This window comes from Suricata suricatta, chromosome 6 (genome assembly GCF_006229205.1).
Source record: "Suricata suricatta isolate VVHF042 chromosome 6, meerkat_22Aug2017_6uvM2_HiC, whole genome shotgun sequence".
In the NCBI taxonomy this organism is placed as follows: Eukaryota; Metazoa; Chordata; class Mammalia; order Carnivora; family Herpestidae; genus Suricata; species Suricata suricatta.
In genome coordinates this window covers 1,291,919-1,317,751 of record NC_043705.1, presented here as the reverse complement: position 1 = coordinate 1,317,751, position 25,833 = coordinate 1,291,919, and the positions used below count along the sequence as shown (strand labels likewise).

Below are 25,833 nucleotides of genomic sequence, written 5' to 3'. Positions count from 1 at the left end.
TGAGAAACTTAACAGAAGACCATGCAGGAAGAGAAGGGGAAAAACAGTTTCAAACAGAGAAGGGGCAAACCTGTAATAGCATCTTAAATACAGAGAACAAACTGAGGGTTGATGGAGGTGGGTGGGGGAGAAAGGAGAATGGTGGTGGGCACTGAGGAGGGCATTTGTTGGAATGAGTACTGGGTGTTGTATTTAAGTAATGAATCACGGCAATATAACCCTGAAACCAAGAGCACACTGTATACAATGTATGTTAGCTACCTTGACAATAAATTATATTAGAAAAAAATAATATGTAATGGTGCTGGACTCCAGCTCAGATGGACTGAAAAATAATCAGGGGAGTGGAGTCCTAGAATCAGTTATTTTTAAATGTTTTTATTTATTTTGAGATTGAGGGAGCAATCAGGGGCAGGGAAGAGAGAGTGGGGGAGAGAGAATCCCAAGCCATCTCTATGAGACAGTGCAGAGCCTGACATGAGACTGGAACTCATGAACCATGAGATCATGACCTGGGTCAAAATGGAGAGTCTGACAATCAGCTGAGCCTGCCAGATGCACCTCAAAATCAGTATTTTTAAAGCTTCCTAAGTGAATCTCAAGTCAGCTGGGATTTTGAACCACTGAGTTAGACAAACCAGATTGGTAATTCTGACTCTAGGAGACTAAGAATGTGGGTATGACTAATATCAGACATTTGGGGGCAGGGAAGATTAATCCTGCTTGTCCATAGCCATCTTGGGGTTATATAGACATTTAGGAGTACATGAATGCCATAAAGTGGATGTCCAACTGCACATCTGTCATCTGCAACTCTGAGCTCTGTTTTTGTTTGGGAGAGATCCGGGACAGGGGACTTTGAGCTGCGCCAGCTGTTGGGTACTGAGTCTGAATTATGTCACCTTAGTCAGGAGTTCTGACTTTTAAATTCGTATTTCTTTTTCCTTTTGTTTTCAGATAATGCACATGTGGTATACCGGGAAGAAAGCCTTGAAGAAGAGTGGATGGGTTTATTGGAGTACCTATCCAGAATCTCTATTTGTAAAAAAAAGAAGGGTAAGCAATGGGAGTAGTGCCTCCCATTGGGTTTGGAAATTCTGTTTTGGAGGCTGGGAAGCTTGGTCACCCTGTATGTTCCTGTTCCTTGGGGGCACAAAGGCCCATTCCAGGAAATCTAGAACTGAAGAAACAAATCAATGTTCACATGCTCCTTGCAGACCAGAACCAAGGGAAGGTGATTGAGTGTTTTAGGTTTTAAAATGTATGGAATACCAACTACCTAAAGGAATAGATGGAAGAAAAAGGATTTTTCTGGGAGTGCCTAGGTGGCTCAGTTGGTAAAGCATATTTCTCTTGATTTTGGCTTAGGTCATGATCTCACAGTTCATGAGTTCCAGCCTCACAGCAGGCTCTGAGCTGACTGTGAAGAGCCTGCTTGGGTTTCTCTCTCTCCCTCTCTCTCTGCCCCTCCTTTGCACTCTCTCTCAAAAATAAATAAATAAACATTGTAAAAAAAAGGGTTTCTGGTAGGTGACAGTGCCTATGGCATTTTGCTGTTCTTCTGCTCTGCTGTGTATCAGAAGAGTTTGATATCCTAGATTTTCTGGGACTGTCTGTACCTGCGCAGTGAAGAGACCCTGCACTTCCTATTTCTTAACTCTGGTCATCACTCCCTATGGACCAGAGACCCTTGTCGAGAGCTTTTGTGTGCCTGGGCTTCTTCCAAAGTCTACCTTTCTGTTTTTGCCTCAGATTACTGTAAAAAGTACAAAAAACACGTGAGGAGCAGATTCCAGTGTATCAAAGACAGGAATGCCCGTCTGGGTGAGAGTGTGAACCTCAACAAACGCTACACCAGGCTGCGTCTTGTCAAGGAACACAAGAACCAGCAAGAGAGGGAACATGAGCTCTTGGCCATCGGCAGGACTTCAGCCAAGATGCTGGACAGCCCCTTGAGTTCTCTGAATGTGGAACTACTGTTCGAGCCTGATGACCAACACTTGGAGCCCGTTCACACGGTGGTATTCCAGGGAGCAGCGGGCATTGGGAAAACAATTCTGGCAAGGAAGATCATGTTGGACTGGGCATCAGAGAAAATTTACCAGGACAGGTTTGACTATTTGTTCTATATCCACTGTCGTGAAGTGAGCCTCGGGACACGGAGGAGCCTGCGGGACTTGATCGTCAGCTGCTGCCCAGATCCAAACCCACCCATATGGAAGATTGTGAGCAAACCTTCCCGGATTCTCTTCCTCATGGATGGCTTTGATGAACTTCAGGGCGCCTTTGATGAGCACACAGAAGCGCTCTGTACAAACTGGCAGAAGGTAGAGCGGGGAGACATTCTCTTGAGCAGCCTCATCAGAAAGAAGCTGCTTCCTGAGGCATCTTTACTTATCACCACGAGACCTGTGGCTCTAGAGAAACTGCAGCATTTGCTGGACCGTCCCCGTCATGTGGAGATCCTGGGTTTTTCAGAAGCCAAAAGAAAGGAATATTTTTTTAAGTATTTCTCAGATGAGCAGCAAGCCAGGGAGGCCTTCAGGCTGATTCAGGAGAATGAGATCCTCTTCACCATGTGCTTTATCCCCTTGGTCTGCTGGATTGTGTGCACTGGGTTGAAGCAGCAGATGGACAGCGGCAAGAGTCTTGCCCAGACATTCAAGACCACCACCGCAGTGTACACCTTCTTCCTCTCCAGTTTGTTGCAATCCCGCGGAGGGAGCCAGAATCACGATGTCTCTACCAACCTCCGGGGTCTCTGTTCCTTGGCTGCAGATGGAATCTGGAACCAGAAAATCCTGTTTGAAGAGTGTGACCTTAGGAATCATGGCCTTCAGAAGGCAGATGTGTCTGCTTTCTTGAGGATCAACCTATTCCAAAAGGAAGTGGACTGTGAGAAATTCTACAGCTTCATACACATGACCTTCCAGGAGTTCTTTGCTGCCATGTACTACTTGCTGGAAGAGGAAGAACAGGGAGAGATGAAGAGCTTGTCATGGAGTAGTTCCAAGCTTCCCAGCCGAGATGTGACAGTCCTTCTTGAAAACTATGGCAAATTTGAAAAGGGGTATCTGATTTTTGTTGTCCGTTTCCTCTTTGGCCTTGTAAACCAGGAGAGAGCCTCCTATTTGGAGAAAAAACTGAGTTGCAAGATCTCTCAGCAAATCAGGCTGGAGCTGCTAAAATGGATTGAAAAGAAAGCCAAGGCCAAAAATCTGCAGCTTCAGCCCAGCCAGCTGGAGTTGTTCTACTGTTTATATGAGATGCAAGAGGAGGACTTTGTGCAAAAGGCCATGGGCCATTTTCCCCAAATTGATATCGGTCTCTCTACCAGAATGGACCATGTAGTTTCTTCTTTTTGTATTGAGAACTGTCGAGGTGTAGAATCACTTTCCCTTAGGTTGCTTCATAACTCTCCAAAGGAGGAGGAGGAAGAGGAAGAGGAGGCATTGCAACACTGTGAGGTGGACCACTGTGTCCTCCTCGATCCTCATGCTGCCTATACTCATCGGTAAGTCAATCTGGCTTTAGGCAGGTGGTAGAATGGTAGTGCTGCCTTCCATTTTCTAGCCACCTTTCTCTGGGCACTTGTTCTCTCTTCCCGCTTCTCAACTGTCTTTAAAATATGGTTGCAACAGAGGCACCTGGGTGGCTCAGACTCTTGATTTTCGCTCAGGTCATGATTGCACAGTTCATGAGATCAAGCTGCACATCGGGCTCTGGACTGACAGTACTGACCACATGGATCCTGCTTAGTATCCTGTCTTTTCCTCTCTCTCTCTGCCCTCCCCTGCTAACGTGCATGCCCCTCAGAATAAACAAGCATGTACAAAATGTGATTGCAGCAGCTACATAATAATGCCACCACCACCCATTTCTACCAGATTCCTTCAGTGGTAGAGGTTGCCTAGTAGAGGAAAGATAGGTGGACAAATGGATGAGAAAAAAAGCCAACAACAACAACAACAAAATAAGCAAATGCCTGGTGGATGTGAACTCAGTGCAAGGTACTACATTGGGAACAAAGTTAAATGCACGTGTTGTGAACTCAAATTGCTTGTAATCTTGTTGGGGCTCTAGTGCATAGTATCCAATCAATACCCAAACAGCAAAACAACCCAGTGACTGTCCCAGGAACAGAGAGGTCAAAGGGCCTTCAGTGCTGGGTGCTGGGAGCGGGGATGAGGGTTTCTCAGAGGAGTGAGGTTTGAATCTGCCTTGAAATATCTGTAGGACGTGAGTAAGTGTAGGAGAAGGTAAGGGATTTTGGCAGTGGGGTCTCTGTAACAAAGCATAATTGTGTTCCGAGGAGCAGTGTATGTAGGAGATGGTAGGGGAAGGACATTACTTCATTAGAACAAATATGAAGGGAAATTGAAGGAAGTCAGGCTGGAAAGGTTAGGGTATTTTTAAGCTTTCACTTTGCATTAATAACCACGAAGTTGTCAACAGCACCTTATTCAACTTTGCGGGAGATTGGAACCAGTCACTGTGTCTGTACAGCAAAGCAGCTTAATTCTCTGACCTCTGCAGTCCCTGCTCGGGCACGGCCACAGCTACGGTGGGAAGGTAGATGCTCTGTGTATGCTTGAGTTTAACCTGCAAGAAAACACTTGACAGGAGGCAAAATTAGAGAGATGGGGGCTGGCCCTTCTACCAGGAGCAATCGATTGTCAGCCCCCTCTCTCCCTCTTGGCAGCACTACAAGGATGACTTTTTAAATATATCATTTGGTCATCAAGGACCACCCACTGGGGCTTCAGTGTGGTGAGACCCAGGCCCTGCTCACAGTGATGTAAGGTCTGGTTGTGGGGACAGTTGGGACACAAGAATGGACCGCTGGGAGAGATCAGCTACAGCAAGAACACCCGCAGGATGCCCCAGAAGCCCACCGTGGGGAGTCCTTGAGCAGCTGGAATCTGAAGGATGGAGCATGAGAGAGACGAGCATAGGCAAGGGCAGCTCTCAAACGGAGGAAATAGTGGGTTCAGAAGGCAGGAGTTGGGGAAACAGCATATGTCTCTATGATGGGAAATCATTCAGAACAGCTGGAGAGGGGGAGAAAGAGATAGGGAATGAGGGAAGGAGGCATATCTGCTCATTAGGGTCCTAAAAACTAGGCTGAGAACAGACATGACCCAGGTCACACAGCTATGGAGAAGGCTTGCAGAGACTCAGCTAATGAGTCCTAATGGAAAGCCTGAAACCCATCTCGCTAGATGACAGTTACCTTCCTCTGTTCTGTTCCTTCTGAAGCCCAGCAGCCTGGGCATCTACCCCATGCTTATGAGAAGTGCAGAACTGCACGCCGTGTCCTAGACCCCCAAAGTCAGAATCTGCATTTCAACAATCGGAAGCACCTGATTGTGCTCCGTAATCTACTACACATCGGAAGCACCTGATATGCTTGGTCCCACCTCAGAGACTCTGATTTTATTCCTATGGTGAGGCCTGGCCTAGGGGTTTTTGAGAGCATTGCAGATGCTGTTATGTAACCAGTGTGAGAACTAGGCTCTGGATCACTTCCAGAGGGTCCAGGGCCTTGCGCCGGACAGTGACCAGTGAGAGGGGAAGAGAAGGACATCTGATAGAGGGACTGGGCGTGCACAAAGGCAGCCAGCCACAGGCTCAAGCCATGTCCATAATAAGGTGTGTAGAACAGTGTTACCACGGCCCCCTAGCCTTTGCTTTTCCTCAGTAGGCAATCTGTGTTCCTGTGAGTCATTTCTTTCTTCTTTCTTCCTTCCTTCCTTCCTTCCTTCCTTCCTTCCTTCCTTCCTTCCTTCCTTCCTTCCTTCCTTCCCTTTCTTTCTTTCTTTCTTTCTTTCTTTCTTTCTTTCTTTCTTTCTTTCTTTCTTTTTCTTTCTTTCTTTCCTTCTCTTTCTCTCTTTCTTTCTTCCTTTCAGGTTTATTTATTTTGAGGGAGAGAGCAGGGGAGGAACAGAGACAGAGGGAGGGAAAGAGAATCCCAAGCAGGCTCCATACTGTCAGCACACAGCTCAATTCACGGCTCAATCCCATGAGCTGTGAGATCATAACCTGGAATTCAAGAGTCGGTTGCTTAACTGATTGAGTCACCTAGGTGACTTCTGTAAGTCATTTCGTTTATTTATTTTTCCCCATCCTTTATTTTTTAATTTAAATAGTTTATTACCAAGTTGGTTTTCATATATCACCCAGTGCTCTTCCCCACAAGTGCCCCTCTCCATGACCATCACCTCTCTTCTCCTTCCCTCCTCCCTCCTCAGCCCTCAGTTTGTGCTCAGCATTCATAAGTTTCTCACGATTTGCCTCACTCTCTCTCCCCAACTCTTTCCCCTTCCCATGGTCCCCAGTTAGGTTTCTCCTGCTAGACCTATGAGTGAAAACATATGGTATTTTTTGCTTCTCTGCCTGACTTATTTCGCTTAGCATAACTCTTTCCAGGTCTATCCATTTTGCTACAAATGGCCGTATTTCATTCTTTCTCATTGCCATGTAGTATTCCATTGTATAGATAAACCACATTTTCTTGATCCATTCATCAGGTGATGGATATTTAGGCTCTTTCCATGATTTGGCTATTGTTGAAAGTGCCGCTATGAACATTAGGGTACATGTGCTCCTATGCATCAGCACTTCAGAGTGGCTAAAATGAACAAATGAAGAGACTATAGATGCTGGTGAGGATGTGGAGAAACGGGCACCCTCCTACACTATTGGTGGGAATGTAAACTGGTGCATCCTCTCTGGAAAACAGTGTGGAGGCTCTGTAAGTCATTTTAGAATCCTTGGGAGGTCTTGGTCTGAATTGGCATCAACCACTCCTGATTTTCTTTTCTCTCTTTCTTCCTTCCTTAAAATTTCTAGGTTGGTGAACTGTCATCTCACTGTTAGCCTTTGGCAGGGTCTCTTCTCAGTCCTAAGCACTAGCTGGAACCTCACAGAACTGAACCTCAGCGACAATGCTCTGGGGGACCCAGGGATAGTGGTGTTATGTCAAATGCTCCAGCGTCCTGGCTGTAATATTCGGAGACTGTGGTAAGAACCTGCCTCTGTGTGTGTGTGTGTGTGTGTGTGTGTGTGTGTGTGTGTGTGTGTCTGAGTGAGATACAGAGAGGACTGGAGGAAGATCTCAGCGTCCAGATCAGTAGTTTATTAATTCTAGGGTTGCTATAACAAAATACGACAGACTGAGAAGTTTAAACAACAGAAATTCATTTTTTCACAGTCCCAGAAGTCCAAGATAAAAATGTCAGCAGGGCTGGTTCTTCTGAGGCCTTCGTCATTGGCTTACAGATGATGAACTTCTCCCTGTGTCTTTACATGGTCTCTGTGTTCATGTCTGATCTCCTCAAGGACACTAGTTGTGTTGACAGGGGCCAATCTAATGACCTCATTCAACTCTTTCAAGCCTGATCACCAAATAGAGTCACAATTCTGAAATCCTAGGGATTGAGACTTCAACATATAATTTTGGGGAGGCATGGTGGACACAATTCAGCCGTTAACAGGTGGGAAGGCAGAATGGATTGGGAGGCCAGTTGTTCAGGAAGTTTCAAATGGGGAAGATTGAAGGGGAACTGAAAGTAAGTCATTTGTTGGTGATGTGACAAAAAGTGCTGACCTTAAATGTCTTTCATTTTCTCGCTGGCCATCCTCTTAGATGAGAATCAGGGAGTTTCATCATGTACAATGACTACCTGGGCTGGACCCCATCAAAACATTTTGTATACGTCGGAATGTCACAGGGACTCTTGTTTGGCTTTCTTAATAAAGAGAGTTTGCTCTGAGCCCACACTGTGGGTCACGTTCAGATGCCTCAAGGGGAGCACACACGTGTGTGGCCATTTCCCAAACCCTCTCCCATCATACATCTGCATGTTGGATGAGCTATGCAGCCAGAGTTAAAGTTCACCACTCCAGGGTGTTTTCATACATCCCTCTCTTGATCACCATACTCACTCCAACACTAATCTTATTGATTTTACCTCCTATACAAACCACTAGCCCAGGTCCAGCGGCCATGATTACTTGGCTGGATATTGCAATAGCCTCCGAGACCGTCAGCTTCACAGGACAGGATTCATGTTTATCTTTCCATTGTCCCTACAATATCTGGATAAGTGTCTCAGCAAACATTTGTGCTCAAAAATACAAACTTAATGAATATTGACTGTTTGGTCTCCTCACATCCACTTTTACCACCTTCATACAGATTCCAATCAGAGGATTATTTAGAAAATTTAGATTAGGATATCTACTTTCTTTTTCTTTAAATTTTTAATGTTTTATTTATTTTTGAGAGAGAGAGCGATAGAGCATGAGTGGGGGAGCACACAGAGAGAGGGAGACACAGAATCAGAAGCAGGCTCCAGGCTCTGTGCTGAACAGAACCTGACATGGGGCTTGAACCCACAAACTGTGAGATCATGACTGGAGCTGAAGTCAGTCGCTTAACCAACTGAGCCACTCAGGTGTCCTGGATATCTACTTTCATCATGCCATCCCCTTGCTTCTCCTTGCTCTTTTGATATATTACAAATCCTCTTCTTGCCTTCAAGGCTTTGACTGGTTTTGGCTCTTCATCTGCCTCTCTACCTCCATACCATGCCATTCTCCCCACCACCCTGGCGAGTGTCCCTGTGTGATTCCAGAGAGTGAGACACAAACAAGGAGACATGGGTGATGATGATTTATTTTACCACAGAGTTTTAGTCATGTGTTTACTTCTGGTTGGTGTGAAAATGGGGGCAGAAAGGAAGATTAACAGGTTCAAGGATGATGAGCTATTGTCTTGGAACAGAGAATGTTATTCTTGCTTTTCTGACAGCGACACATAGTTGTTGGTTGTGGTGGTGGTGATAGTGGGGTGTGTGTGTGTGTGTGTGTGTGTGTGTGTGCGCGCGCACGTGTGGTTGTAAAACAAGTAAAGAATTAGAGTTTGCTGCTATTTCAGTGTGGGTGGAAGACTGGGATTTAATCATCATACAGAACAATGGGCACAAGATAAGCAAAGGGAAGTAGACTGGTAAAGCCCTGGTGAGAGTTGTGTCCCTCTGAGGGATTTTCACACTTAGGGAATGTGACCAAGAGGGAAACACAGGTTCACTGTGGTTTTCATGTATAAAACAGGGGCATGCCATGTGCACATTGAAGAGCTGACCGTTATTTACAGAGGGAATTCACTGGTGCTTTCAGCAGTGGTCTCGGGCTGTGAGCTAGTGAGCCAGGGCCTTACTTCATGGTACATCTCAGGCTGTGTGCAGGAGGTCTGATAGGATGATGCTTTACATAACTTTGGCTAAGATTTTCCCTGTGTGACGAGAGACCACAAGTGTTCCTGTTTGGTGCTAAAAACAAGCATAGACTGGAGGGCAGTGACAAGAGAAACAGCCCTGTTCTGATGCTTTCTGCTTCTGTCCTTGGCGTGAAGGTTGGGGCGGTGTTGCCTTTCTGATCAGTGCTGCTTCAACATCTCCTCGGTCCTGAGCAGCAACCAGAAGCTGGTGGAGTTGGATCTGAGCCACAACAGCCTGGGGGACTTGGGAATCAGACTTCTTTGTGTGGGGCTGAGGCATCTATTCTGCAATCTGAAGAAGCTCTGGTGAGTCTGAGCTATTTCCTTCCTGAAGCATGAGCTGTGGCTTCAATGAGCCAAGATGGGTGACAGTTTTAGCATCAGAATGGCCTTCACTGTTCAGATTTCCCAGCTTTATCAATAATTTAGTAAATTGGTGTTTCCTGTGAAAAGAGCGACATACTAAGTCTTAGGAACTTAAATAATCAAGTACATTATGCTCACCTTTGAGGTATTTATAGTCTAGCTGAGAAAATAAAACCAGTATAATTCACTGGGACTCTATGGCAAGCCCTTGGTCTCCACACTACATTGTCTAACACAATGTAGACACTTGGTATTTTATGCAGCCCTTCACTAAACGCTTCTGGGAGACTTGAATTTTGAAGAAGAGAAAACACTTCAAAACGGTAAGGCTGATTTACATCCATTACGATGGCAATTATAAAAAATAATCCAGCATGAACTTTCAGGTTCCTGGATGGCTCAGTCCGTTGATTGTCCAACTCTTGATTTCGGCTCAGGTCATGATCCTAGGGTCATGGGATCGAGCTCCGTGTTGGCTTCATGCAGAGTATGGAACCTGCTTAGGAATCTCTCCCTCCCTCCCTCTCCCTCTGCCCTCTTACCTCTCCACTGCTGCTCTCTCTCTTTCTCTCTCAAATGCAATTAGAAATTTAAGCAAAACAAAACAAAACAAAACAAAACAAAACAAAAAACAAGTGTTGGTGAGCATGTGGAGAATTAGGAACCATCACCCATTGATGGTGGGAAGGTAAAATGGTACAGCTGGTGCAGTTTTTCAGCTCCTCAAAAAACTGAACACAGAATTACCATATGACCCAGCAATTTCACTTCTGGATATATATATATATATATATAGGAAAGATCAGAAATCAGGTACTCAGACATGTATTGGTTCACCTGTTTCTATAGCAGCATTATTCTTAGTAGCTGGAAGAGGGAAACAACACAAATACCCATGGGGGTGGGGTTGGGGGTGGGATTTTGGGTGGAGGAATGTGGTATATACATGCATACTATCTTGAAAGGAATTTAGGGGCACCTGGGTGCCTCAGTCAGTTAAGCATCCAACTTCAGCTCAGGTCATGATCTCACATTCATGGGTTTGAGCCTTGCATCAGGCTCTGTGCTGATAGCTAGCTATGAGCCTGGAGCCTGCTTCAGATTCTGTGTCTCCCTCTCTCTCTGACCCTCCCCTGCTCACATTCTCTCTCCTTCTCAAAAATAAATAAAACAGTAAAAATTTTTTTAAAGGAATTTGGATGAATCTTGAAGACATTATACTAATTAAAATAAACCAGATGCAAAAGGGCAAAAACATATGATCTGACTTAAAGGAAATACCTAAAATAATCAAATTATAGAGGCAGGAATCTGAATAGTGGGTCCTGAGGGCTGGGGGAAGGAGGAACAGGGAATTAGTGTTTAGTGGGCACCAAGTTTCAGTTTGGAAAGATGAAAAACTTCTGGAGATGGATGGTGATCATGGTCACACAGCAATGTGCATGTACTTCAATGTTACTGAACTGTGCACTTAAAAAAGGCAAATTTTATGTTATGTATATTTTAACACAATAAAAATAAGTACAGGGAACTGAAAAATATGTGGGGTTGGCGTGGGCTTGGATGGTGTTTACTTTCTATTACACCAAATAAAGGGAAATAAAAAGTTAGCATAGAGTTTGGACCCGCTCTTCCCATGGTGGACTGGAGTAGAGGCAGCATTAGATCACGGGCATCCTTGACTCGCAGGCAGTGGGGCAAGAGAAGGGTTATGACATTCTGCCATCTTTATGGAAGGTTGGTCAGTTGCTGTCTCACATCAGCATGTTGTGAGGACCTGGCATCCGTCCTGAGCACCAGCCAGTCCCTGACCAGACTCTACTTGGGGGAAAATGCGTTGGGAGATTCAGGAGTTGGAATTCTATGTGAAAAAGCAAAGCATCCACAATGTAAGCTGCAGAAGCTGGGGTAAGTCTTCACGGGTGTTTCGGCAGAAAAGCAACTTCTCTTCAGGGATGTGTGTTTGGAAAATGTGGATGGGGTTGCTGTATAAAAGAGTAATATGATGGGGCTGGAGGTGGAGAATGTAGGAGACAGACTAGCTACTACCTTCTGCTAGTCAGGTATTCATGACTATAGAATTGGAGATTCTAAGAGTTGAAAGAAACCTCAGGGATCATGCAGTTCAATTCTCCACTGACTGAAACACTTGCTTCTAAGACATTCACATGGTCAGTGGTTTTGTGTGGGAACACTTCCAAGCACACCAGTCACTGCTGCACAGTGTGGACACTGCAGAGGCGCGAGCTCTTATTTCTATGCAGCACCTTCTTTGGTTTCTGTGCATCGTTCCTGTTCTGCCCTCAGGGCTCTGCTGAGAGATGTTGTTCTCAGTTAACCAGAGACAATACTCACACTCTAGGTCTTCTAATCTCTTGCCTGGATGACTCTAAATTCTCAGGTAGGATGTGGCTTAACCTCTTTACCCATGTAATCATGCTGTGCTAGGTAAGAGCTGTACTGTCATGGTTTCTATTTGAAGTATGCTGCCCAGACCTGAGCCGGAACCTCCTGAGGGTGTATGGTGGTATTTTCACCTCCCATGGCAGGCACTGCACTCTCAGGGGGAACCTGTGATTTCCTTATTGTTGGCAGTCATATCAGATCACAAGTTCACATGTGTAAATAATAATGTGAATTTCTGGCAACCAAACCTTTGCAGACACCAACTGGGTGTCTTATAGGTCAATTCCATATTGACAGTATGTACTCAGATTCAGCGCAGACCCCACAGGTTCAGGGTCCCTGCTTTCCGCACACTGGCAGTGCCAGATACCAACTGCAATTAATGAACACAGGTTACTTGCTCTTCCTTTTGACTCTGCTATGAATTGGCAGTTTTCATGACCCCTTTCTCAGGATTGAAACTTTGCTAGAACAGCTCATAGAAGCCAGAGAAACACAACTTATATTTACATTATTGGTAAAAGATATTATGAAAAATACAAATAAACAGCCAGATAAAGAGTCACATAGGGTGAAGTCCAGAAGGGTCTATAACACAGGAACTCCTGTCCCATGTGTTTGGAGCAGCATACCCCCCTGGTACATGGATGCGTTCACCAACCCAGAAGGTCTCTAAATCTTGTGCAAGACACTTTATAGAGTTTAATCTCCAGCTTTCCTCCTTTCCCCTTCCTTAAGGTTGGTGGGTGAAGCTAAAAGTTCCAATTCTCTAGTCACTTTGTCATTCTGGTGACTCACCCCATCCTAAAACCTCCAATGGCCTCCCTTTCAGTCATCTCATTAGTATAAACTCAGGTGTGATCAAAAGGGGCTTCCTTGAGGGGTGCCTGGTGGCTCAGTGAGTTAAGCGTCCAACTCTTGATTTTGGCTCAGGTCATGATCTCATGGTTTGTGAGTTCGAGCCCTGCATTGGGCTCTGCACAGACAGTGGGAAGCCTGCGTGGGATTCTCTCTCCCTCTTTCTGTGCCCCTCCTCAGCTTATACTCTCTCTCTCTCAAGAATAAAACAAAACAACAAATAAATTTTAAAAAAAGGGGCTTCTTTGAATAGCAAAAGAGATAGGTTGGAAATTCTTTAATTTCTACCTAGGGAGAAAAAAACATTTAGGATATTCCAAGAGTTCTAGAAGCTCTGTGCCAGGAAATGGGGACAAAGACCAAACATATTTCTTATAAAGGCACAAAAAATATCTACTGACAATCATGTACTTAAACATGTATTCTTGCTCTCCTGTGATCTTTATATGGGTTATCTCAGCTGGCCTCATAAGAATTATGACAAGTAGGTAGGCACCAGTGTCTCCAATTTAAATAGGAGTTCAGACCTCTGCCATAAGACACCAGCTAGAAGGCTTTGGAGCCCACTTCTGCTCCCTTAAGTCCAGTAAACACTGCCTAACGAGGTTTTCCTGCTGGCCTTTCTAGACGGCTTCTACATCCCGCTCTCTGACCTGTGTTGGACCTCACATTTAGTTCTGCTAAATTCTATTTTTTCTTTGTTTTGACTGATTGTTTAGGCATTTTTGAATTATGATTCTGTCCATGCTACCTCTACCTACAACAAGCAAACGATAAATGTCTTCATTCACGTTACTGATATAAATACTAACCAGATCAGCACCAAGACAAAATAGAGCAGGAAGGGTCTTTACTGAGGAATAATTCATTATTAATAATAATGATAAATAATACATTAATTAAAACCTCTATATGTTCATGACACTCCGATATCTCCTACCTGTCCTATGAGCCCAACCTCACATGTCTCTCTGTCTCGTTCCTTGCAGAGCCCTATATTGAATGCCTCCCTGTCCTCTCCTCATTAGTCTACCTCAGCAATTTGGCTTCTGCTATTTTCTGTTTGTTCAACAGACATCTTCTGACACCTTTGTTTCTGGTCACTGGGGACTCACTTATAGGTGCTGATAGTAGCAATGAGAAAGATAGACCAAGAGTCTGTTTTCACAGACTTTCTTATAGGGAGCGACAGACACTAGACGCTAGACAGACAGAGGATACACAGCACGCATAAGTAGCATAATAAAAACTGGGGTTTCAGTGAGGGCTGCTTCCTTGCCCACCTTCTAGCAGGGGCCATGGGGTCAGGTACCAGGGGAGAAGAAACAGTCCAGGAAGAGAACGGAAGGGAAGAGGCCCAGGACATAGACTCCCTGGTGGCCCTCTGGCTCCTGGCTCTAACTCATACATCCTACAAAGTTCTTATTTTAGTTGACATCTGTTGCCTTTAATTCTACTCATCATCTTCCTGAAACTCTTCTGTCTTGTTTTTGGGGGCACTGCTCAGTCTTTCCTGCTAATTTTATAGCTTCCTCTTCTTTGGATCCTGCATTGACTTCACTTCCTGTGGTCTGGCGATTTCATCACTTGTTTTCTATTTTTACTGATGTTTTTACATTCTCTGGGAACAAGTCTTAAACCCAGATACTGCTTTACTGCTTATTAGCCCTAAAAAATATGTTTTTATATCTTCGAGCATTTTTATATCTTAGGGCAGTTTTAGATTCATAGCAGGATTTGAAGGAAGGTACTGAGACTTCCCACATCCACCCCGTCCCCACCATGCATAGTCTCCTCCATCATCATCACTGACTAGAGTGATACATTTGTTACAGTTGATGGCTGACACATCGTCATCACCCAAAGTCAACTGTTTACATTGGGTTTCACACCTCGTTATGTACATCATATGAGTTTGGACAAGTGTATAATGACAGGCATCTACTACTGTAGTATCACAGAAAGTGGTTCCACTGCCTCCAGATTCTCTGTGTTTGGACTATTCATATTTCCTTTTTGTTCATCCCTCGCAACCACTGCTTCTGCTTTTTAATTGAAGCAGAGTTAACATACAATGATATATTAATTTTAGATGTGCAACAAACTGATTTGGCAATTCTATATATTATGCTATGCTCACCATGATAAGCATAGTTACACTCTGTCACCATACAATGTTGTTACAATTTTATTGACTATATTCCCTATACGGTACTTTTTATTCCCATAACTAGTTTATTTTATAACTGGAAGTTTTACCTCTTAATCCCCTTCACCTATTTTGTTCACTCCCCTACCCTCTGGGAACTATCACTTCGTTCTTTTTTATTTATGATTCTGTTTCTGTTTTCTTGTTGGTTTGTTCTTTTCCTTTGTTTTTTTTAGATTCCACATATAAATGAAATCATATGGTATTTGTAAATGTGATTGTTCTCTCAGTTTCTCTTTCCTCTAGTTCATTATTAGTATGTAGAAACGCAACAGATTTCTGTATATTGTTTTGTATCCTGCAACTTTACTAAATTCATTTATCAGTTCTAATAGTTTTTGTGGTGGATTCGTTAGGGTTTTCTACAGATAGAATCACGTGATTGGCAAATAGTGAGTTTTTCTTCTTCTTTACTACTTTGGGTTCCTTTTGTTGTTGTTGTTGTCATCCTCTAATTGCTGCAGCTAAAACTTCCAGTACTATGTTGAGTAAAAGTGGCCGGAGTAGACATCCTGTCCTGTCCTGTTCCTGATCTTAGAGGAAAAGGTCTCAGTTTTTCACCATTGAATATAATGTTAGCTGTGGGTTGTTCACAAATGGCCTTTATTATGTTGAGGTTCACTTTAAAACCACTTTGTTGGGAGTTTTTTTTTTTTTTTATCATGAATGGATGTTGTATTTTGTCAAATTATTTTTATGCATGTATTGAGAAGGTCATACGGTTTTTATCCTTTCTCTTGTTAATGTGATGTATCAAATTGATTGGTTTACAAATGTTGAACCACTCATGCATCCCTGGAATAAATCCTCCTTGATCATGATGAGTGACTTTTTGAGTAGTGTTGAATTTTGTTGAGAATTTTTTCATCTATATTTATCAAGGATATTGCCCTGTATTTTTTTCTTTTTGTTGTGTCTTTGACAGGTTTTGCTGGATTCACGGAATGATTTTGGAAATTTTTCTTCCTCTTCTATTATTGGGAATAATTGGGAGGGATAGGTGTTACTCTTCTTTAAACATTTGGTAGAATTTATGTGTGAAGTTGTCTGGTTGTGGAATTTTGTTTGTTGGTAGTTTTTTGATTACCAATACAATTTTTTAATTGGTCTCTTCAAAATTTCTCTCTCTTCCTGAGTCAGTTTTGGAAAATTATGTTTCTAATAACTTATCTATTTTTTTCTAAGTTGTCCAGTTTGTTGGCACATAAGTTTTAATAATATTCTCTTATACTTGTTTGTACTTCTTTGGTATTGGTTGTTATTTCTCCTTATTCCTTTCTTATTTTGCTTATCTAAGTCCTCTGTCTTTCTTGATGAGTCTGTCTAAAGATTCACCAATTTTGTTCATAATTTCAAAGAACAAGCTCCTGGTTTCATTGATCTTTTTCATTGTTTCTTTAGTCTCTATTTCATTTATTTGTGCTCTAATCTTTATTATTTCCTTATTTCTACTACCTTTTGGTTTTGTTAGTTCAACTTTTTATTTTGCTCTTTCAGGTGTTAGGTTAGGTTGTTTATTTGAAATTTTTCTTGTCTCCTAAGGTAGACCTCTATTGCTATTAAGTTTTCTCTTTGAAGAGCTTTTGCTGCATCCTCCAAATTTTGGACTGTTGTGTTTTCATTTACATTTGTCTTCATGATTTTTTAAAGAAACTTCCTCTTTGATTTCTTGGTTGAGCCATTCATTGTTTAGTAACATGTTGTTTATCCTCCATGTATTATTGGTGATCTTTCTAGATTTTTTCTTGTAATTGATTTCTAGTTTTATATTGTTGAGATCAGAAAAGATGTTTGATATAACTTTAAACTTTTTAAATTTACTAAGAATTGTCTTGTGGCCTAACGTGATCTATCCTGGAGAACATTTTACATGCACTTGAAAAAAATGTGTATTTTCCTATTTCTGGTTAGAAATATATGGTATCTGCCCTTCTCTGCCTGACTTATTTCACTTAGCATGACACCCTTGAGGTCCATCCACATTGCCATAAATGGCCAGATTTCATTCTTTCTCATTGCCATGTAGTACTCCATTGTATATATAAACCACATCTTCTTGATCCATTCATCAGTTGATGGACATAAACTTTAAAAAAAGTTTTTATTTAGGGGTGTTTAGGTGGTTCATTCGGTTAAGTATAAGGCTCTTGATTTCAGCTCAGGTCATGATCTCACAGTTTGTGAGTTCAAGCCCTAAGTTGGTCTCTGTGCTGACAGTGAGGAGCCTATTTGGGATTCTCTATCTCAGTCTCTCTCTTCCCCTCCCCCACTTGTGCTCTTTCTCTTTCAAAATAAATAAATAAATAAATAAATAATTTAAAAAATGTTTTCATTTCAATTCCAGTTGGTTAATGTACAATATAATATTAGTTTCAGGTGTACAATATAGTGATTCAGCACTTACATACAACACCCAGTGTTCATCACAAGTGCACTCCTTACTACCCATCACCTATTTAGCCCACCCCCCACCCACCTCCCCTCTGGTAACCATTTATTTTTTCTCTATAGTTAGGAGTCAGCTTCTTGGTTTGCTTAACTTTGTCTTTCTCCTTTGCTTATTAGTTGCTCTTAAATTCCACATATGAGTGAAATCATATGGTATTTGTCTTTCTCTGACTTATCCACTTAATATAATACTCTTTAGTCCCATCCTGGTCATTGCAAATGGCGTGATTTTATTCTTTTTGACAGGTGAATAGTATTTCATTATGTATATCACTTTTTTATCCATTCATCAGTTGATATACACTTAGGCTGTTTCCATTCCATTGTAGATAATGCTGCTATAAACATTGGGGTGTATGTATACCTTTGAATTACTAATATTGTATTTCATGGGTAAATACCTAGTAGTCCAATTGCTGGGTTGTAGGGTAGTTCTATTTTTAACCTTTGTGGAAACTTCCTACTGATTTTCCAGAGTGGCTGCACAGGTAGCGTTCCCACCAGCACTGCAGGAGTGTTTTCTTTTCTCTGCATCTTCACTAATACCCATTGTTTCCTGAGTTGTTAATTTTCACCATTCTGATGGATGTGAGGTGGTATCTCATTGTGGTTTTGATTTGAATTTCCCTGATGATGAGAGATGTTGATCATTTTCTCATGCCCCTGTTAGCTTTCTGTGTGCCATACTTGGAAAATGTCTATTTATGTCTTCTGCTTATTTCTTAACTGGATTATTTGTTTATTGGGTGTTGAGTTTTATAAGGTTTAAAATGTATTTTGGATACTAATCTCTTACAGATATGTCATTACAAATATCTTCTCCCATTCCATAGGTAGCCTTTTAGTTTTGTTGGTTGCTTCCTTTTCTGTACAAAAGTTTTTTATTTTGATGAACTCCCAATAGCTTATTTTTGCTTTTGTTTCCCTTGCCTCAGGAGACATAAGTAGGAAGAGGTTGCTACCGCCAATGTCAAAGAGTTTACTGCCTGTGCTCTCCTCTACGATTTGTGTGATTTCAGGTCTCATATTTTGGTCTTTCATCCATTTTGAATTTGTTTTTGTGTGTGGAGTAAGAAGTGGACCAGTTACATTCTTTTGCATGCTGTACAGTTTTCCCAATACCATTTGTTGAAGAAACTTTTTGCCTTTGGATATTTTTTTCCTGCTTTCCTAAAGATTAATTCATTGTATAGTTGTGGATTCATTTCTCCACTTTCCATTCTGTTCTATTGACTTATGTGTCCATTTTTTTGTGCTAGTACTGTTTTGATTACTACAAACTTGTAATATAACTTGAAATCTCGGATTGTGATGCCTGCAGCTTTCCTTTTCTTTTCAAAATTGCTTTGTCTTTTTAAAAATTTAAAAAATTTTTTGTGGTTTCATATAAACTTCAGGATTGTTTGTTTTGGCTCTGTGAAAAATGCTGGTGGTATTTTGATGGGGATTGCATTAAATGTATCAAATTTCTGTCAGTAGTACAGACATTTAAATGATATTTGTTCTTCCAATCCGTGTGTATGGAATGTCTTTCCATTACTTTCATCCTTTTCAATTTCTTTCATCAGTGTTTTATAAATTTCAAAGTACAAGTCTGTCACCTCTTTGATTAGGTTTATTCCTAGAAGTCTTATTGTCTTTTGCTCTATTGTAAATGGGTTGACTGCTTAATTTCTTTTTCTGCTGATTCATTATTGGTGTATAGAAATATAAAAAAATTTCTGTACATTGATCTTGTATCATGTGACTTTATTGAATTTATATATCAGTTCTAGCAAATTTTTGGTGAAGTCTTTCAGTTTTTCTTATAGAATATCATGTTACCTGCAAATAGTGAAAGTTTTACCTCTTCTTTGCTGATTTGGATACCTTTTATTTCTTTGTATTGTCTGGTTGCTGAGACAATCAACATAGTACTGGATTTCCAGTAGTATGTTAAATAACAGCGGTGAGAGTGGATATCCCTGTCCTGTCATGTCCCAGAGGAAAAATTCCACTGTCTCCCCACAGAGGATGATATTAGCTGTGGGTTTTTCATATATGGCCTTTACTATGTTGAGATTCCTTCCACGCTTACTTTGTTAAGCGATTTTATTGTGAATGGATGTTATACTTTGTGTTTTTTAAAATGTTTATTTATTTTTGAGAACGAGAGAGAGACAGAGCATGAGTGGGGGAGGAGTAGAGAGAGGGAGACACAGAATCCGAAACAGGCTCCAGGCTCTGAGCTGTCAGCACAGAGCCCGATGCAGGGCTTGAACCGACAAACTGTGAGATCATGACCTGAGCCGAAGTTGGACACTTAACCGACTGAGCCACCCAGGTGCCCCTGTTATACTTTGTTCAATGTTTTTCCTGCATATATTGAAAGGATAATTTCGTGCTTAACCTTTCTTTTATTTATGTGGTATATCATGTTGATTGATTTGTGAATATTGAACCAGTCCTGCTGCCCAGGAATAAATCCCACTTGATCATGGCGAATAATTCTATTAATGTATTCTTGAGTTCAATTTGCTATTATCTTGTTGAGAATTTTGGCATTCCTGTTCATCAGCGATATTGGCACCGTAATTTTCTTTTTTAATGAGGTCTTTGGTTTTGAAATAAGGATAATGCTGGGTTCATAGGATGGGTTTGGAAGCTTTCCTTCCATATCTATTTTTTGGAACACCTTGAGAGTAATAGGTATTAACTCTAAATGTCTGCTAAAATTCCCCTCAGAAGCTGTCTAGCCTAGGACTTTTATTTATTGGGAAATTTTTGATAACTGATTAAATTTATTTGCTGGTGATGGGTCTTTTCAAAATTTCTGTTTTTTCTTGTTTGAGTTTTGTAGTGTATGAATGTCTAGGAATTTGTACATTTCTTCCCAATTTGTCCAGTTTTTTGGTATATAAATGTTGGCAAATAATCATAGTATTCTCTTATAATTGTCTTTCTGTGGTGTTGGCTGTGATCTGTCCTCTTTCATTCATGGTTTCACCTACTTGGGTCCTCCCTCTTTTCTTTTTGAGAAGTCTGGCTAGGGGGTTTTCAATTTTGTTTATTCTTTAAAAAAACAGCTTTCAGTTTCATTGATCTGTTCTATTCCTTCCCATATAATTTATTTCTGTTCTGATCTTTATTATTTCTAGCTCCTTTAGATGTAAGATTAAGTTGTGTATTTGGGAGCTTTCTTGTTTCTTGAGATAGGTCTGAACTGCAAAGTATTTTCCTCGTAGGACTTGCCTTTCCTGCATCCCAAAGTGTTTGGACTGTTGTGTTTTTATTTTCACTTGCTTCCATGTATTTTTCAAATTTCTTCTTTAATTCCCTGGTTAACTCATTCACTCTTTAAGAATGTTCTTTAACCTCCATATATTTGAAGTATTTCCAATACTTTTTCTTGTGGTTGATTTCAAGTTTCATAGCATTCATAGCATTCATAGCATATCTGAAAATATGCATGCTATGGTTTTAATCTTTTTGTATCTATTGAGAGCTGATTTGTGACCCAGTGTGTAATCTATTCTGGAGAATAATCCATGTGCACTCGAAAAGAATGTGCATTCTGCTGCTTAGAATGAAGTGTTCTGACAAGATCTGTGAATTCCATCCAGTCCAGTGAGTCACTCAAAGTCATGATTTGCTTATCGATTTTCTGCTTAGATGATCTGTCAGTTGCTGTAATTGGAGTATTAAAGTCTCCTATTGTTATGGTATTATCATTGTTATGGTATTATCAATGAGTTTTTTTAATGTATGTGATTAATTGATTTATATATTTGGCTTCTCCCAATTTGGGGGCATATTTACAATTGTTAGCTCTTCTTAATGGATAGACCCCTTAATTATGATATAATGCCCTTCTTCACCTCACGTTACTGTCTTTCTTTTAAAATGTAGCTCGTCTGATATTAGTATGGCTGCTCTCATTTTCTTTTGACCTCCATTAGCATGCTAGATGGTTCTCCATCCCTCGCTTTGAATCTGCAGGTGTCTATATGTCTAAAGTGAGTCTCTTGGGCAGCATACAATAGATATTGTGGTTTTAAAAAATCCATTCTGATAACCTATGTCTTTTGATTGGAATATTTAGTCCATTTCATTCAGAGGGAGTATTGAAAGATATGAGTTTAGTGCCATTGTGCTACCTGTAGATGTGGTGTTTCTGGCAATGCTCTCTGCTTCTTTGCAGTCTTTGCTGCTTTGGTCTTTGTCTTTTCATCACTCAGAGAGTCCCCCTTAGGATCTCCTGCAGGGCTGGTTTTGTTGTCACAAAGTCCTTTAGCTTTTGTTTGTCTTGGAAAGTTGTTATTTCTCCTTCAATTCTGTGTGACAGCCTTGCTGGATAAAAGACTCTCGGGAGCATATTTTCCAGTCAGCACATTGAATATTTCCTGCCACTCCCTTCTGGCCTGCCAAGTTTCAGTGGACAGGTCTGCTACTAAACTTATTTGTCTAACCTTGTAAGTTATGGACATTTTGTTCTTAGCTGCTTTCAGAATTCTCTTTATCCTTATATTTTGCAAGTTTCACTATGACATGTCAGGATGTTGGCCTGTGTTTGTTGATTTTGAAGGAAGTTCTCTGTATCTCTTGGACTTGGATGCCTGTTCCCTTCTCCAGATTAGGGAAGTTCTCAGCTATTATTTGTTCAAATAAACCTTCTTACTCTTTTTCTCACTCTTCTTCTGGGCCTCCTAGGATATATATATTGTTCCATTTCATGAAATCACTTACTTCTATAATTTCTTTTCCAGCTTCATTATTTTTCCACAAATTTGTCTTCTATTTTACCTATTGTCTCCTCTGCTTCTTCAGTCCTCACTCTCATTGTGTCTAATTTATTTTGCATCTCAGCCATAGCATTTTTGAATTCATCCTGACTAGTTCTTAGGTCTTTGATTTCTGCATCAAAGGTTTCCCTCATGTCTTCTATGCCCAGGTTAGAGTCTTATGTTTGTTGTTCTTTTTTATTTTGAATGTTTATTTATTTTTCGAAAGAGAGACAGAGACAGAGAGAGAGCTCAGGGGAGGGGCAGAGAGAGAGGGACACACAGAATCTGAAGCAGGTTCCAGGCTCTGAACTGTCAGCACAGAGCCTGTTGCAGAGCTTGAACTCACAAACTGCGAGATCATGAACTGAGACAAAGTCGTTCACCTAACTGACTGAGCCACCCAGGTGCCCCTTTTGACAGTTTTTCTAAATCTTGATCATCTATATTGCTTATATCTGTTTTGAGCGAGGTATAAGCTGGTTTGATTTCTTCTTGACATTTCTTTCGGGAGAATTCCTCTGTCTTGTCATTTTGGCTAAGTCTGTCTTTTGTGTGTGTTAAAAGCGCTTTATGAGTCCTGCTCCTTAGAGTACCACTATATAAAAATGGATTACACACTGCCCAAGGCTTGGCACTCCAGGAACTGTTTCTGGTGTATGCTGTGTGCACTCTGCTATTGTGTTTTGGCTGCTCTATCCCACTGGCCGGTCTTCTGAAGATCTCTTCTCTGCTTGCAGTGGTAGAATGTTAGGTCCTTTACCTAGGTGTGCTTTGATTTGTTTGTTAAAGTAACCCTGGGGAATAAAACCAAAGGAGATAGGTTGATTCCAAAAACAGAGAAAAGGAAAAGGAAGAAAGAAACCCAACAGAGAATCAAATAACCAAAAGACTTATTTCAAAGAAAAAGAAAGGAAACAACTAGAAAAAAAGCAGAAGAAAATAAAACACTAAAAAAGGAAAAGAATTAAAAAGGCTGATCAAAAAAAAAAAAAAGAAAGAAAGAAAGAAAGAGAGAGAGAGAAAGGGAAATGGGAAAAAAAAGGAACCATGAGCCTGATTCCAAAAGAAAAAGAGAAGGAGGAAAAGAGAAACAAAGAGTTGTCTGTTGGTTCCTGGGGGTTGGAGGTGGTGGCTGGCTGTGCTGGTCTGGAGGAAAGGCTGGCTACATTGGCTCAGAATCAGTCCTGCCCAGTAAATAGCAGTTGCCAGGAACGGAGGGGCAGGGTTTGGTGTAAGCAGGTCCTGCCTCCACTAGGGGTCACCTGCTTCTCATGTCCCATTGTTTTGGTGTTGGGAGGAAAGTGGCACCCCTCCCAATCCCGTGACCCTGGAATGGGGATTTCAACCCCCTTGTCCAGGCAGCCATCACAGAAGAGTAGGGAAAGTCAGCTTGCCCTGCACCAAAACTCTCTTGCTTGCATTCTTTGGTAGGCAGCTGGGATTCAACACCCTAAGTCTTAAAGGACCTGGCCCAGCACAGATCCACTCCCCTCCTTTGCAGTAGAGCCTCTCCAACCTGCTGAAAAAAGGCATTTGGCTGGACCCTGAAGGTCTTTTGTCTTTGTGGAGGCAATAAGCACTTTTCCAAACATAGTCCAGGAAGGGGACTCTTCTTTCCCAGTTCACCCCAGAGTTTTCTGCATCCCACTATGCATTCTGGGGCCAGCGTCCTCCCCAGGAGCACCAACCATAGCTCTACTTCAAAGAAAGTCATATACTTTGAAAACCTCAGAATTAGAGTTCCAAATGCTATTTGTAAAAAAAGAACTGGAGCACTCAATACTTTTTGCCCCTGGTCTGTGGTCCAGAGAGGCAAGTTTGGTCTGCAGTCCAAGTTTTCCTCATGGGCCAACTTGATATTACACTTTCTCTTTCTCTCTCTTTCTTCCCTCCATGGAAAGGGTTCCATGCTCTCTGTGGCACTGCCATTTTTCTCTCCCCTACATCACATCCATGGATCTTGCACCTGCCATGCTGTCTCCCACCAACTGTAGAGATCTTTCTGCACCTTTGCAGATTGATTTCCTGGGTGTTCGAAGTAATTAGACCTCAATACAGCTGTGTTTGAGGGATGACGAAAATCCCAGTTCCCCTACATAACCCCTCTCTGAAATAATTATTTAGATTTACTGTAATATACTGTTTGCTGGTAACTTATTGAGAATTTTTGCACCCATGTTCATCAAAGATATTGGCTTATAATTCCTTTTTTTTTTTTTTAAGTGAGTCTTTCTCTGGTGTTGGTATGAGGGTAGTTCTGGCCTCATAGAATGGGTTTAGAAGTTTTCTTTCCTCTTCTATTTTTTGGAATAGTTTAAAAAGAATCAGCATCAACTCTAAATGTTTGGTAGAATTCCCCTGTAATGCCATCTGGCTCAGGATTTTTGTTTGTTGGGAGGTTTTTGATAACTGATTGATTTTCTTTGCTGGTTATGTGTCTGTTCAAGTTTTTTATTTTCTCTTATTTCAGTTTCAGTAGTTTCTATTTTTGTAGGAATTTATTAATTTCTCCCAGGTTGTCCAGTTTGTTGGCATGTAGTTTTTCATAACATTCTCTTATGATTGTTTTTATTCCTGTGATGCTATTTCTCCTCTTTCATTTGTGATTTTACTTCTTTGGGTCCTTTCTCTTTTCTTTTTGATAGGTATAGCTAGGGCTTTGTCAGTTTAATTAATGTTCTCAAAGAACCAGCTCCTGGTTTCATTGATATGTTCTAGTGTGTTTTTGTTTTTGTTTGGTTTCTACATCATTAATTTCTTCTGTAATCTTTATTATCTACCTGCTTCTGTTGACTTTAGAATTCATTTGTTGTTCTCTTCCTAGCTCCCTTATTTGTAAGGCTTGGTTGTTTAGTTGAGATATTTCTTGCTTCTTGAGGTAGGCCTCTACTGCAATATACTTCCCTTCTAGGACTGCTTTTGGTGAATCCCAAAGGTTTGGGACTGTTGTGTTTTAACTTTCATTTGTTTGCATGTATTTTTAAATTTCTTCCTTTATTTTTTGTTTGACTCATTTATTGTTTAGTAGCATCTTCTTTAGTCTCCATGTATTTGTGGCCTTTCCAGACTGTTTCTTTTTCTTTTTCTTTTTAAGTATGGTTTATTGTCAAGTTGGTTTCCATATAACACCCAGTGCTCATCCCAACAAATGCTTCTCTCCATGCCCATCACCCATTTTCCCTTTTCCCCCCACCCTTCATCAACCCTCAGTTTGTTCTCAGTATTTAAAAGTCCTTTGTGGTTTATCTCCCTCACTCTCCTTGACTATTTTTCCCCTTCCCTTCCCCTATGGTCCTCTGTTAAGTTTCTGCTGTTCCACATATAAGTGAAAACATATGGTATCTGTCCTCCACCTGACTTATTTCACTTAGCATGACATCCTCGAGTTCCATCCACATCGATACAAATGGCCAGATTTCATTCTTTCTCATTGTCATGTAGTACTCCATTGTATATATATACTATATCTTCTTTTTATTTATTTATTTATTTATTTATTT

At 41.2% G+C, this 25,833-nt stretch overlaps 1 protein-coding gene across 10 annotated transcripts in view; it reads left to right on the top strand.

The window, feature by feature from the left end:
- Window positions 1–25,833, top strand: part of NLRP3 (NLR family pyrin domain containing 3) — a 61,348-nt gene that overhangs the window by 6,770 nt on the left and 28,745 nt on the right. For 6 of the 10 annotated variants that reach the window (XR_003909590.1, XM_029941478.1, XM_029941474.1 and 3 more), the window contains exons 4-8: window positions 958–1,056; window positions 1,753–3,514; window positions 6,853–7,023; window positions 9,419–9,589; window positions 11,387–11,557. Coding sequence is in view for 9 of the 10 variants with exons in the window: in XM_029941478.1 (XP_029797338.1) it covers window positions 958–1,056; window positions 1,753–3,514; window positions 6,853–7,023; window positions 9,419–9,589; window positions 11,387–11,557 (2,374 nt within the window). In the remaining variant the exon portion in view is untranslated. Of the gene's footprint in view, window positions 1–957; window positions 1,057–1,752; window positions 3,515–6,852; window positions 7,024–9,418; window positions 9,590–9,912; window positions 9,973–11,386; window positions 11,558–16,047; window positions 16,189–25,833 lie in introns of those variants that run through there. The other 4 variants (XM_029941480.1, XM_029941482.1, XM_029941479.1 and 1 more) reach the window with 4 other exon arrangements.